The 16,547-nt window shown below is 28.1% G+C and overlaps 1 protein-coding gene across 1 annotated transcript in view; it reads right to left on the bottom strand.

Annotated features, from left to right (window-relative positions):
• LOC107441504 (cell adhesion molecule Dscam1) overlaps window positions 1-16,547 on the bottom strand; it is a 410,456-nt gene that overhangs the window by 231,871 nt on the left and 162,038 nt on the right. The window contains exon 6 of the mRNA XM_043043537.2: window positions 3,731-4,138. Within this exon, the coding sequence (XP_042899471.2) occupies window positions 3,731-4,138 (408 nt within the window). The remainder of the gene's footprint in view (window positions 1-3,730; window positions 4,139-16,547) is intronic.

Consider the following 16,547-nt stretch of genomic DNA (forward strand, 5'->3'; position numbering starts at 1 on the left):
ATAAATATAAAAATGTAAATTATCGATTATAACTAATTACTGAATCGATGTTCAAACGGTTACTTGTTATGTGTAAAAGTTATTAAAACAAGAACTACGAATCAGGTGATATTATTTATTACATAAATATTGAATAATCATTTTTCTTTCAGAAATTATCAAAGACACAAGTGATTAAAAATAAAAAATAAAATTTCCGCATTTCTGCATATTTGAATAAGAAAAATATCTATTTTATGCATTTTTTATGACATCATCTTGTATACGTTGTACTTTTGAATTAATTATTGATAGATTATTTACCAAAAATCCAAAAGTAATTCACAATTATTGTTTTCGAATACATTAAAATCGTAGCTAAACTTTTATTTTCATTCGCTCTATGGCTATTCTAAAATCTTTAAAAAAAACAGCATTAAATTTTAAGTATTTTTTAATCAGAAAAGAAATAATAAAACATACAGCAAGAAACCCATGCAACCAAATTATGCTTGTTTTTAAGTCAGACTTAAATGTTTTCTTCATTAATAAACGCACTTTTTTTTGTTTTAAAATTACATCTCCGATTCCCATTGAAAAAAAAATGATAGAAATTATTTTCCTTTCCAAAAAAATCAAAGAAAAAGTAACCACAACACCTTTTGGGATATGTAGCGTAAAAACGGATATCGTTTGAGAGCAAGTTGTTGACGCTTATAATGAAAGGTTTCATTAGAGGATTTATTCATAATAAATTCGCCCATTAGCGGAATTAACGGTTAACGGTAAACTGCGGAAAGCGTTACTAATGATGGTAACTCACGTGAAGCCTTTTAACTTAGCTTAAGCCATTCCGCGTGTTATGAAACTTTTCTCTTCCAAAACACCATATATTTACTCTTTTTATAACACTAGTTTTTGATTAATGAACGGTTTGGGATTCGTGGGAATATGTACGGTTTACAGAGTCTCGCTTTTTCCTTTTTAGGTCATTAAATATCTTATCTAGTTTAATCTGTTTGTTAAATGAGGAGTTTTTTTATTAAAGGGAATGAGAAATCCATGATGTAGATGCTAGATTAATTTTTAAATCTCACGCATATCACTTGCATTTTAAATCTTGCATTAAATTTTAATGGTTTAAACATAGATTCTTAAATGAAAAATTATTGCCTTTTTTGGATTTCTTTTCAGAAAGATAAAAATCATTTTTGTTTTGAGCTTATTTTGGATTCAGTTTCATGTCGATATAAGAGTTTTCATTAATCATCATTTTTAAGGTTATTTTCTGATAAAAGAAGCTATTTGGTTGATCTATTTTGTGAAGCGTGTGTTAACGGAGTTTGCTGGCTGATAACTTACTGGATGGATTGCTCCTGCTCTTTCATTTAATTTTAGCTTAATTGTCTGATTAAATTCAAATATGAACGGAAAAAAGTCCTATTTTACAGTTAAGACAATAATTACAGCATTATGGAATTTTTAAGTTAATATCGTAATCATTTGCAACAAAACTCCTTTCTTAATAATACAAAATTAGCACTCAGGAAAAAATATTTTTTAAAAGACTACTTTTAGTGGGAATGTAATTAGATAAGTGGTTAAATCATTGATTTTTTTTCCTAAAAAATGTTAATATTTTCTTTTGTTCACACATACTCATATGTTTAAAAATTAACAGAAACAGAAGTGAATATCGTAATCATTTGCAACAGAACTCTTTTCTAAATAATACAAAATTAGCTCTCAGGAAGAAACTTTTTTAAAAGACTACTTTTAGTGGGAATAGAATTAGATAAATGGTTAAATCATTGATCTTTTTTTTTCTAAAAATTGTTAATATTTTCTTTTGTTCACATGTACGCATATACTTAAAAATTAACAGAAATTTGATTATTTGGTTTCCTTAAATTTCAATATATGTATGAAACTAATAATACAATATATATATATATATATATATACATATAATGATAATGTTCAAAATGAAGATGAAACAAAGGAAAACTATATACATATGAAAAAAAGGGGGGGGGAATAATAATGAAAAAAATAGCAAATAACTAGAAAAAAAAAGGATGAAAATTTTTTAAAAATCAGGAAAATAAAAGGTATAAAAAATATAATCTTTTCATCAGCCCACACGATTATATCCGCAAAAAAGGATGCGGATATAATCGTGTGGGCTGATGAAAAGAGTATATCTTTATTTTCCAGATTTTTTAAAAATTTTCATCCTTTTTTTTTCTTGTTGCTTGTTATTTTTTTCATTATTATTTCCCCCCTTTTTTTGTCATATGTATATAATTTTCCTTTGTTTTATCTTCATTTTGAACTTATCTAATGAGTTCTGTTTACTTGCAGCTTATGCTCAATAAATGAAACTTATTCTTTTTCTTAACTTTCTTCGTGTTTTCTTGTATTTATTTATTTCGCTATATATATACAGTAGGGAANATCCGGAAAACAAAACAGAGAAAAGATATAATCTCTTCATCAGCCCACACGATTCTATCAGCAAAAAAGAGTGCTTTCTAATATTGTATTAATATAGCCAACGCAAAATATATCAATACAATAGTGTGAGTATCTATATAGAATAGTCTAGTATCAATACAAAAATTAGAACACATTAAGTAAAAAATATATACGAAAAAACAAAGAAATATATCAAGCAAAAAAACAGAAAATAAAAAGTAAAGAGATTAGAGAACAGTACACAAAAGGAAATATACATAGTGAGGAGCGAATTAAATGGAACTTACGCGTACCGGAATCTTTCAAGAATGATTTAAAATATTTTCGTAATAAGATTGCCAGATTACAAAATATGAAAGCAGAAGCATAAATAAAGTAATATCTTAAGGCACGTTCTTACTGCAATACTGAAGCGCGTCTGATTTGTTAGTTAACTTGGATGGGCCCGAAAATGGATGCGCGCAAGGTAATATTATTATACAGGATAATTTAAAGTTAGTAATTAATAAGTTTGATGATTAAAGTAATTTTAGAAAATTAATAAATATTTCAAAAAAAAAAAAAGAAAAGAAACAGGATTTGCTTGTTTTGAATTGATTTTTAGCAGGCGCCAAATTATTATTACTGCTAAAATCCAAAAATTAGGCTCAAAGAGCAATGCCCTACACACACGAAATTAGAGAACCGAATTAAAAACGGAAACAAAAAGAAAACGAAAGTAAGTTAATAGTAGATAATATCAAGCTGCTTTAAACGCTGCTTTTATTACGAAAATATTTTAAATCATTCTTGAAAGATTCCGGTACGCGTCAGTTCCTTTTAATTCTCTCCTCACTATGTAGATTTCCTTTCGTGTACTGTTCTTAAAACTCTTTGCTTTTTATTTTCTGTTTTTTGCTTGATATATTTGTTTGTTTTTTCGTATGTATTTTTTACTTAATGTGTTCTAATTTCGTTTCAATTTTTTGAGTGCTCCTCACACTATTGTATTGATATATTTTGCTTTGGCTATATTAATACAATATTAGAAAGCACTCCATTTTGCGGATATAATCGTGTGGACTGATGAAGAGATTATATATTTTCTTTGTTTTGATTTCCAGATTTTTAATTTTTTTTTAGATATCAAAAATTATATATTTTTAAATACTTTTGAAAAATATTTTCTTCTCTTGTCATTATTTTTTATTATTTTACTCAATATTTTAGCTTATATATGTATATATACATACATAGAAATAAAAAAAAGCTAAAGAATGGAGAGCAAACTTACTTTTCTCAATGTAGGTTCTGTCAATAGGATATCCCGATACAGGGCATCGGATTGATACTGTAGTGCCTGCCACTACGGTTAAATTTCCCATTGGTCTAATATACGGTGAACCAAAAACATCTATTCTAGCAGAATGGCTGAGGAGACCGACATCATTCTGCGCTTCACATCCATATAGTCCTCCATCTGAGACGGCCAAGTCTGTAATATTTACGTAACTGATAACTGAGCCATCCATGTGCACATAATCACCAGTTTTTACTCGCCGGGATTCTGATAACTGTTCACCGTCAAGGAACCATAATATCTGAGGAATGGGGGATCCACTGGCGGAACAATGCAATGATATCATTTGTCCAGGCATGTGAATTTGGTCCGGAAAAACTCGAATAAACGTTGGCATTTCCTCTGAAAATCAAGAAAAGGAGAAAATTGTAATTTTCTGCGACAAAATGTTTTTTGTGAAATTTATTTAAATTTATAATATTTTATTAAATGCGAAATATTAATATAAGTATTCCGAAATATTATTATAAGTATCGATGAATAAAACCTTGCCATTAGATGAATTTACAAAAATATTTTTTTCAAAGTTCTGAATGCTAAGTTGTTCTAAGGATCTTATGATTTTGCCTTTTGTTATGTTGATTTAGACCTAGTTTAGTACATAATATTTGTTCAGAGTAAGTTTGTATTGTTTACGATCTCGTCCCGATAAATATTTGCTCAATAAAAAACAAAATAAGTAATGCAGGGTTTAAATACATATTATGTACATATTTAATTCATATTAACTACTAATATTTATTTCATTTAAGTGAAAGATTACGTCTCAAAAAGTTATATTGATTTTTAACCACAGAGTACTAAGTTTTTTTAAATAATATATAAAAAAATAGTCGTCTCTATAATAAAAAAAATATTCTTTAATTAATTTCAATGGAGTTCACGGCACAATTTTTTTTTATAAAATTATTAATTAAGAGGTATTTTAAGCCTAATTTAAATGGTGAAAGAAATTTCTTTTAACGGAAAGCAAGATACGATCGTATTGAACTTCAAATGTGTGTTTAAACCGCATTGGACATCAAGTGCTGAAACATTGCTTTTTCTTATATTATTTTATGCTTTTTGAACTGGTGTATTTGTCTCAAAAACTGTAAAATATATCTTCAGGAAATTAGATTTTAAATATTGATCTATTTAGATAAATTGTTTTATTATGCTTTGTATCAAAAAGTATATTCTATGATTTTGTCAAGAACTTTTTTTAATAATAAAATCTCAAACTACCTAGTGTTAAAATCAAAATTTCCATAAAAAAGTTCTTAATAGTCCCATTAGCTAATAATGCTGATGTCCTGGTAATAAGTTCTGAATCATTATCGGCAAAAATATTTAATTATTTTTAATTAATCTAGAAAATCAATCTTTAATGAATTCGAATTTTGAAAATTTGTTGCAAACAAAAATATTTAAAATTGCATTCCATAGAAAGATTTTGAGGAACATATATTAAATTTTAAACTCCAAATAGTTTTTTTATCCTTTAATGTGGAACGTTTAAAAAATTATTTGTGAAGTATGAATGAAAAACCAAATTAAAATCAATGATGCCATTATTTTTTTAATTCATAATGTTTCTATTTAGAAATATCTATTTAAAATACTTAATAATTTCTCTCCAATAACACTAAGGAGTACATTATCAATTAACTCCGCTATTTTTTAAGAATCCTCCATTATCGTTTCCCATTAAAACGAACTTTTTGTTCACGTAACAATTAAATGCTTGACTAACAAAACGTTTACATTCATGATAGTTTGTTTCATCCAAACGCTTATATCTATATTGTCTTTCAACAATAATAGAAGAGGGTTTACCATCCAAGACGTTCTTTCAACCAAAACGACTTATTTTTATGGGTCTAAGACCTATTTCGCGATTCTTCTCGGCGCCCCGTATCTCATTTCGCTTGTTTTACGACTCCAGGATTTGGTGGAGTTGAGAAAAAGAAATTCAGTCCACTTGTTTCTTTTGTTAAAAGTAGCCACTTAGGACAAGAAATTCCCTCCAAGAATAAGACGTGTCTTGCACGGTAATTGTTCCCGTTTTACTACTGGCTCTGTTTGAGAACAACACTTCTGCATTAAAGAGATAAAATTCCCTGCATATATTTAAAAAAGAATGCCCCCAAAAGAGGAGGATTTTAGTAGAACACAATAAAATCAGGCGACAACTTAGGGTTTAAAAAAGTATTTTTTAAATCTTATAAAACTTTAAATGAGTTCATTAGGGCTGCTTAACACAATAGTTTTTTTTCCCTTCTGAAACATGTAGTTTTTTTTCCATCATAAATGCAAGCAAATCATGTATTTTGGAATGTATTACACCAGCAATTATTTGAAGAAAAAAAAACAGTATTTGAACTAACTCGTATAAATGGTTTTTAATTTCATTTCTTTTTTACGAGGATAAATTCAGAAAAAAATATAAGCTCCGCTTTGATTTTTGGAATATAAAAAGAAGTGCTCGGTGTATCATAGATTACCTAGTATAGATTTTCAATGATTTCACTGAAAAAAGCACCATTGCTTTTTTGAGTATGAAAGTATGGTTCAAAATAGAAATATTGAAAGATCATACAGTTGTCAAAAAGAGGAAAATCTTATTTTTGTTTTGTCCACCTCCCTAGTATGTAATGTACTATGTTTGAATACAAAAAAAATTTACTTTTGTACTGGAATGAAAATTAACTTCCCCAAGTTTTTCATTTTGGTCCCAACGAAAAAAAAAACTTTTTTGACGACTGCATTTAAAAAGTTCCATTTCAGACTGCCTTACCCTTAAACATACCTCATTGACTTCAAAACCCATACCTTCCTAAAATTTCTCATTTACTCAAGTAGTGGATGTTGCAATATAGATATACACATTTTGACAATACGTAACATCCAGTTTACACAGACCAAAAAAAAATATGCTCAACACTATCAAATATGATAAAATTTACTGTCTATTCGGGATCTATGGGCCTTGGTAATTTTCACCGAAGTGCTTTGATATTGATCTTGTCAAATCTAACAAAAAAATACTTATGGTTTTTTAATATGAAATATAATTTCCTAACTTTATCATGATACCTTAGAGAATGGCATAAAAACTATTAATTTGCTTAAACTTATTTTTTAGTTTTGTATCGTTTTCTGAATGCGTGGTCATAAAAGAACTGTAATTTTGAAAACCAGAATTTCAGATAAAACGTTACTATAAGAAAGGAAAAACTACCAAACAAATGGTTCAAGTATAAGTATAGTTTGGCTTTAACCAAAATTATGTTTTTTTTCTAAATTTTATTACCAGAAATGTCATTACTATACAGTAAGATAACTTTAACTTTATCGGATTATTTTTTCTCCACCTAAGAAGTTTATTCTCTATCCGGCTTCTTTTGCTTGTCATTTGAATCGATGCATTGACCACTGAAAAGTTTTTTTCAGAATTAAGTGCTACGCATAAACAGTTTAAGAATTTAAGGTGTCAAGTAAAGAATTCCGTTATTTTTTTATCTATTTGAGTGAAAATATTCCCCTTTCTTATCAATTAACTAAGAAATTAACTTTACCTTACCAGATTAATATTGAAAACTCGGTGACATATAAATTTAATTTTTGAGTCGATTTGTTGAATCGTAGAAAATTTAAATAGTAAAAGCGCCCTATTTTATATATTGTAAATAAGTTACATCCTTTTAGCCGATTTGTGGAATGTTTTAGTTATTCACTGTGTATTTTTATAGCTCAAAATTTTTTTACCAAATTTTGCATTTCCAAATCAAATAATTTTCCTTTTGTCATGAAATTTTTTTGCTGCATTCAGTCCATGGATAAGAGAATATAAAAAGGAATTCAATTTAATGAAGAAGATAAAAAAATATTCACATCAGCGAATAAACATTTCTATTTACTTAATTTTTCATTATAACGTAGGTCCCTGATTTTTTTCTACTTGTAATTTTATCGAATTATTTTTATGAATAGTTTTTTGAAAATGGAGGAAAAATTAAAGTATTCATGTGTATTTTAATTTTAATAAAAAGTTTTCTAAAATTCTACTGCGTAGAGTTTTTTTTTCAAATTTTGACACCTGTTGCTATCAGTGTCTCTTACAGTAGTACGGGTCTTAAGTAGGCCTCGTGTATATCTCCAACAGTTTATATTGATATTTGTCGGCACAACTTGAGAGGTATATTTTCCTTTCGTCGATTACATCGTAGAAAATGCGCAGGTCATCTTGTAATTTTGACAAACTTAAAGAAATTTTAGTAAAATTTGGACTGTTTCTTATTTTCCATTGACTCTTAGTTTATACGGTCAATTATCTTCTCTTAGAAAAAAGTTAAACGTCCGTAATTGTAACGAACTTTATCGAACTCAGTAGAGCTGGCCATTAAATTTAACTACGAATTCCTTTTTTTCAAAGTAGATCTCGAAAGGAAGTTGCCATTGACTCTTAGAGCCTATTCGGTATGATAATAAGAATGAGCTGGGAAACATGCTGGAAATCTTGAAACTAGTTTGAAACCATAGTGAGAAGCAAAACAGTATGGTAGCTTAGTTAATTAGTTTCAAATTAAATACATTTTTAATAGCAATATCTTTATTTTTAATTTTTCACAATGCTGTGATGTGAAAAATATTGAAATGAAATATATAAAATTATGAAAAAAACATTATTTTAAATCAAATTCAACCAAAGAGTTTCATAACCAAAATCATTTAAACAGGAACTACTTCATAACTGAAACAGGAATTAATTGTTTTTTTCAAATCAAAATAAATTACTTTTGTAATTAATTGGGATTGAAACCGATTTATTAAGTCGAATATAATTATTATTATTGGTCTTCCACTTTTTAATTTTTTTTACTCCTCATAGTCAGTGTGTACACGCCCTTTTTTGGTGAATATAGCCTTCTGCTATACAATACAAAGTACCAGAGTTCAATTGCACCTGAGGACTGAAACATCTTCCTCACATTTCCTTCACTTTGTTGACAATGAAACATGCAAATTTCTCACTCTTTCACAGATACTACACTACTTTTTCTTGCAGTTAGTGGCCATATATTTTATGAGAAAAGTTGACCGGCCGGCCTGTACATTTATGATCATGTCGACTTTACGGTCATTATTCTATTTTTACGGTTAGTTACTGGAAAATTTTTTATGATCACTGACAGAAATTTAGTGGAAAAATTTCTTACATTGTAGTTGAAAAAGATTGTTCTGTTTTTATCTTATCCTGATAATTAAACATATATATATAGGCAACACCTGTGATCCGTTGTTGGATTTAAATTTCTTTAGGGTATACTAAGTCAATAACCTGATTTATCTCTGCTATTCTTTGGGGATAAGCAACGATAACAGCATATATAATCACATTAAAAATACATAGTTAGATTTAGATTGATTATTTTATTTACTTCTGGTTAGCTCCTAAAATTAAATACCAGTTGCTGTCTTGTATCGCAGTTCAAGTTTTGGTCATTTGTATATTGCTCCGATTTTGCACTAACAGCTGTGCGACAGCGGGAGATCATTTTATTTTAAGCCATATATTTTCAAGCGATTGAAATAGTAACGAAAAGTGTGCATACCATCTTCTTAAAATAATACATTAATATGTAAGTTGATTAAATTATATACTTATTGCTGTTGATGAGATACGATAATATTGTAAATGCAGCGCTACGAACTTTAAAATATAAATAGCGTTATAAATTAATTTTACTATGAATTTACTTAATATAAAAATACACATTTTACGCATCTGCATTTTTCATTTCGTTTTATTTTACATTGTTGTTGTAATTAGAAACATTGAGATCGCATTACTGTTATTACGCGTAAAGAATTCTGGTAAAATTACTATGCTGTTAATTGATAAGTATGGTAAAGAAAAATCTGGTAATAAAAATAAAATATATGGCTTTTAAACCATTCAGTCCCGCAGTGGACTGATCGTTAAGACACGGTTCTCAGCAGATCACCGAAGTCAAGCATCACTGGCTACAGTCAGTGCGCGGGTGGGTGACCACTTGGATCAGCCTGCGTAGGGATCGAGGGTGTGCGGAATTGGTCCTCGTTAAACTGTGTGAAGGTATTATTTTAAATACATCAAATTTTACCACATATTATTATTAAAAGGAAAGCACCAAATAAGCTATAGCTTATAAAAAATAAACAAATGACTATAAAGTACCAAATAATATAAAAGCATATGTTACTGTTAACTTTACCAAAATCATTACCAAAACGCTTCGGTAAACATTATAAAGCTTTTTGGTGTTTTCATGGAGCCAGAAACACGGTGTAAATTTTACACTATTCCGGTAGATTTGACCATATTTTTTTCAGAATTTCACTTTATGATAGGGGTGTATATCAAAATTTATTTATTAATGCTCTTCAAGTTTTATAGATTTTGATACAGTAGCACTAAATTCTTATTCTTTATAGATATTTTTTATAATAATCCTATACCCACATTGATTGATTTAAAAGATATCGCCCATAAAGGTTTTGTACAGACGATGCCTAGCGAGTAAGTGACAGTTTACGTTTTTTGATAAATGAGATTTCAAGTAATATACTCACTAAAGAAATAAGGTTAAAAATAGAAATTCCTTAAATATTTTTATCAAAATGTTAGATATTTACTCATAATAGTATTGATCTTGGATAAAAATAGTAAATTCATGTGCTCTCCTTTTGAATAAACGTGTTTAAATATTCGATTTTATTTCACTTATTCTACACTAAATGCAATGATTATTTTTTAGCAATTTTTATTACTTATTTTATTGTCCACTTTTGCTTATTGAGCAATTATATAGGTTAAATACTCTTACAAATATTATAATTGACCTTTTACCAATAATCTAATTTTTTCATGTAAGTTGAATCAAGGGTGTTACGAGCTTACAGGTTGATATAGACACTGAATACAAGTTAGCATGATGCACCATGAGGTAAAGAAATTGTCTTTATTTGTATGTGTTTCTAATCCTTGATTGATTATAGATTGTCTTAATATGTTTTCGAACCCTGAATGATCATATATTGTCGTTAAATAATCCTATGATTATTTTTTAGTAATTTTTATTGCTTATTTTATTTTCCACTTTTATTTATTGACGAATTAGATAGGTTAAATACTCTTGTAAATATTATAATTGACCTTTTACCAACAATCTAATTTTATTATATAGTTTGAATCAAGGATGTCACGAGCTTACAGGTTGATATAGACACTGAATACAAGTTAGCATGACGCACCATGAGTGAGTTAAAGCAATTGCTTTTTATTGTATGTGTTTCTGAACCTTTATTGATCATAGATTGTCTTTTTAAGTTATTTGAACCTTAATTGAACACGAATTGTCTTTAAATGTTTCTGAGCCTTGATATGAATGAAAGTACTTCAGAAATCGTTTTTTAAGGAGTCGCAGAGTACACAGTGAAAAATTGCGGATTAACTTACGGTATAAAGTACCGGCACTTTGTGTGCATCATCTGTAAAATCCATTTTTATCGTAAAATAAAATACCTTAATTTTATAGTAATATTTATTTAATTATTGGAGTGATTCCGTGATATTACGATAACAATTGCTTTAAAAATTGAAGTATATCAGATTTTCTTATTCCTTAACATGTTCTGGTAAAAATGGATTTCACGATAAAAGTACCAACAATCAGTTTGACAGTACTTTTTACCGTAATTTGAACCGGGAATTCTTACTGTTATGTCATTAAAATTTTGATAACTGAGTTCTAAGACTGATATTTTACTTGATTTTTCTTAGAATTTTGGAGTTTTTGGTCTCGAATTCAGAAACTACTTCTCTTAAATTATAAATTTCATATATTTATTTCCATTAATTAAATAAGAATGTGCTTGAATAAGCTTCTATTATCGATTATAGGAATTGCTTTTACAGCTTCGCTAATAGGGAATACTACATATTTTCTTAATTTCTAAACATTGTTTCTATTTCTATATTTTGTTTCTTTTAAGTTCCAGAACGCAATTGCAAAAATAATGATTGAGAGAAAGGAAAACTTATATATTATGAGCATTTTGAATTTAAATTATAAGTTCAACAAATCTTTCAACAAGCATTGAGACCGATTTAAATTTCACATGGAGGCTTTAGTTTGTATGGATTAAATCAGACCTTAAGCAAATATAAATTTTACATAAGATAGTATTTATTCAATAGTTAATACTTAGTAAAAGCCAACATGGTCGGTTGAAAAATGGCGTTAGTCTGTTAATATATTTAATGCGTTATATATTTAAATAACTTTAACCATAATGTTAGCAAAATCACTTAGTGTTTTAAATAAGTTTTCTTAAATTTATAGTTAAATTTAATATACATATTTGTATACATTCGAAAGATATATAAGATATATATTTAGATTTAAGAGGGGAAAAAAAAGGATAAGAGAAAATTTCTTGTGTAATTTAAAAATAATTCCAAATAACTGTTGCTTCTGCATTGACTCATATTTCATAACATGTTTTCTTTTTATCTTAACACAAAAAATTACGTGTTGTGAATTGTGAGTCATAAGCCACATATTGTAAAAATTGCATTTTAATGTCGATCTGATTCGAGTGTTGAGAAATTCCAAAAATTGTATGAATGATTAATTTATTTCAAGTTAAAAACGAATCGAGTATTCTTACACACTTTAAAGGGTGTAGTTAAATCTTAACACGAATAATTGATAAAGCTTACATCAATCAGCAACTCGTTGGAAGTGAAGGTTGTGTTTATGAGAGCTCCGTAAATTTGGCGAATAATTAGTGCATATTTACACTATTTAATTAAATTTGTGTGAAATGATAGTAGGACATGTTTTAACGCATAAAAAATACTATTAGACCATTATTAGAAATTTTAAGGTGAATAATTGTGCAATTTTAAGATAGTGAGCATATTGTGATTAAGATGACAGCTTGTTTCCATGAAGTGTACTGGTTAAATATGAGTTCTTTTTGTCGACTTTAATTGACAAACTGGTTAAAGCCTATGCCAAGTAAGTGTCAATCTTCTTTACGGATTGATAAAAGAATATCGATTATGGTCAATTATTTGTTAAGTAATTTCAGTCTTCTTGTCAGATTTATTTGACAAACCACTCATATAAACTGTTATAACAAGCATGTATGTTTTTTTGTTGCATAATAAAGATATTTATGTTCTCATACGATTTATAGAAATCTATCAATTGCATAAAATAATTTTATAATATTCAATTTTTATTCAGCAGTTCGAATTCTGCCTATTCTGACTGTATGTTAGATAAACAATTTTATTTTTTTAAAGAAATATTGTATATTTGCTTTCCATATCTATGATTCTTGCTTTAGCTTATATCGTAAAAGCAACATTACTAGTTTATATGTGTATCATGTCTTAGCTTAAATATAAATTATACTGTAACTGATTAACAGACATATTTGCTGCTACTTTACAGAAAGCTGTGTAAAAGAATTTACTACACCGGGAACTAGCCTTCGTTTCGCTGTAGTGAAACTCTTAGTTGCTAAGTAGCAAAGTAGTTAGCACACTAATCTGTTGTGAAGTATTTACCATCATTTCCGGTCTTCAGATACATCAAACTTTTATTGAGTATGATTTTGTTCGAATTCCACCCATACTGTCTGTATGTTAGACTAACAAACTGATTTTATTTCACGAAATATTGCATATTCGCATTCCATATTTGTGATTCTTGATTTAGTTTGTATCGTAAACGTAACGTTACTGATTCTTATGTGCATCATATCTTACCCTAAATATAAATTTTAATCTAATTGATTAACAGACACAGTGGCTGCTACTTTACCCCAAGTTGTGTAAAAGTAAATTCGATGGTTTTTGCTACACCAGGAACAAACTTTGGTTTTGGAGTAGTGGAACACTTACAAGGGTAACTAGGGAAGTGTGACTCGCCAATTTTGAAATAAACTAGTGGGATGTATGCTTTATGAAGAATAATTTTGGGGGGCAACATTCGTTTCGACCCATAGAAGGTCCTGTGAGAGATAAAAAATATTTCAATATATAGAAAAATCGGTATTTTATTACTTCAATGCAGACTATTAGTTATTGTAATTATCTCATACTCCAATTAATTGGTTCATTAATTAATTTGCTAATTAATAAGTTAATTAGAAAATCAATTAATTATTAATTATTAATTAGTTACTTATGAATTATTATTAATTGATTTGCAATTTCATACTCAATTAATTTGGAAAATACTTTGAAAAAAATTTTTTAAAAATTTGATGTCAATTTTTTTTTTAAATTAACCTAACAGGTTTTTCTGAAAAACTACAGATGTATAAAATTTTCGAAATCAATTTTGACAATAAATCATTATATAGATAGTACGTGAAAGTACCACAAAATTAATTGAAGTATGAGATAATTACAATAATTGAAGTAATAAAATACCGATTTTTCTATGTATTGAATTATTTTTTATCTCTCACAGGATCTTCTATGGGCCGAAACGAATGTTGTCCCCTAAACTTATTCCTCATAAGGCATACATCCCACTAGTTTATTTCAAAACACTTCCCTAGCTGCCCTTATTAGTTGCCTAGTAGCAAAGTAGCACACAACTTTGTTGTAAAGTATTGCAACCATTTTTGGTGTTCAGTAACATAAATATATTTTAGTGTTTAGAGACTATTAACAGTTGGCTAAATCTTGTTCAACATCTGGAAAATACTTTTTTTTACACCTAGATAGGAACTGAGAATTTTCTCCTCAAATACGAGTAAGCAAAACTCGTTACGTATTTAAACTGATTAAACCTCTTTTCTAGTTACCATGCTTAAGGCCAATATTTAAATACAAAACAAAACGATAAAGAATTTGCCACATCACTCCATTTCTATTATTTTATATCAACTATTCTTATTAATAAAAAAGTAATGATCAATAATGATAAGAAATAAAATCAACGATAGCCTTTTAAAATCAACTATGATTTTCAAAAAAATTATTATACATATTTAAAATTATAAATACTTCCTTTTCTTGGTAGAACAAAATAGTCAACGATTTATTGAGATTTAAGAACAAATACAAAATTCACCAGGGATATTTTTTATTCAATAACGTTTTCAAAAATTGTGTATCTAATAAGTGCGTTTCATTATATCGATATTCTTTTGACTATTCTTTTTATAAGGAACCGCATATCTGAAAAAAATTGGTTTAAAAAGAGACTGGGTCGATAAGGTTTCTCTATAGGGGAATCTTTAAGTATTCTGAGCTGCGGGTAAGTGACGGCAACTTCACCTTTTTTGATAAACGAGATTTTAAACAATGTACTCTCAAAGGATAAAAATATTTTGTTCCGGAGCATAAGAGGAAATCCGGAAGTATTTTCTTTAAAACTATTGGACTACTACAGTTTGATCTCGGAAGAGTTTTTTCTTTCTTTTTTCTGCTGACATGTTCGCATTTTAAATAAACTTGCAATTTATTATCTTCTGCTAGTGAATCTGCTGAAGCTCAATACGAATTTTTTAAGCCATAAAGGATAGATTTTGTTTTTAAAAAAATTATCTCTATTTTATAAAATTGATGTATTTGCAATTAATTGTTCATGTTTAATAAGTATTAATTTTAATGCATATTTAATATTTCAATTACAATTCGATGAAACAAACTAATTTAGATTATATAATATATTTGATTTTTTTTTAAATAGGGTCTTGGATTTGCCTAGTTCAATATTGTGTCTTGAGTGACGAAGATATCTGAAGAATTTTAATCAAGAGCATGAGCACTTGCTTAAAAGGGTGCAGCATTTAAAAGCAATGATTATTTCATTTTTAAGAGATGATAATATTTTTGAAATTTATGGATCCATGCTAGCGTCTCAGTCCTGAAATATGTTAAGTTTTGTTTTAGTTTCTTTTATATTAAATTAAAATTATGAGGATTTTTTTAAATACATTTTAAAAAGAGACAAACGGTTAGTATTTGTTAGCTTGTAGCATGTTTTCCTTCAGGTTGAAACAAATGATATTCTTTAATTAAGAGAACGAATTATATTATGCAATCTATGGATCTTCTTGATACGGTATAAAGTTTGCTTCAGAATTATACCCCATTGTAAATAAACAAGTTCATAAATTCATAATAATGTATTCGTATTATATTTTTAATATCAGTGTATCATATTTTTAATTAATTTCTCTTAACATTATCTAAATTATTTGCTTTATATATACATGGATATTTAAGATTGTAGAAAAAAATGCATTCTCAGAAATTAAACTCTCACGTTTTACGATTCTGCAATTCTAGAGCAGTATTTCCCTAATTTTGAGAATCATTTCGTCATGAAATCGCGTGATTTTGGACGAAGCGCGAACTCTCACATATATGACGAAATTGTTTCATTTGCTCGAAACTTCATTGTAGTGAATTGCAGTATATTCTTTGACAAGAATAACGAAACTAGGACAAGGACTAGATGGTCCAAAATAAAGTGAAGAAATAAGCTGTTCAGCCAGTATGGTAGTCAAGCAGTTGGCCTTGTACCAAGGAGATCTTTGATTCTAGTTCCGCTTCCGCATTGGTGTAATTTATTTATTTGCTGTATTTGTCTCTTTTGTGCTGTTAAGGTTTCATTGACTCAGCTATATGGTTCTCACGATAAAGAGATTGTTAGAACACTTAGATGCATTAAGGACTATAAAGTTTTAT

This window comes from Parasteatoda tepidariorum, chromosome 8, assembly GCF_043381705.1.
Source record: "Parasteatoda tepidariorum isolate YZ-2023 chromosome 8, CAS_Ptep_4.0, whole genome shotgun sequence".
Taxonomy (NCBI): domain Eukaryota; kingdom Metazoa; phylum Arthropoda; class Arachnida; order Araneae; family Theridiidae; genus Parasteatoda; species Parasteatoda tepidariorum.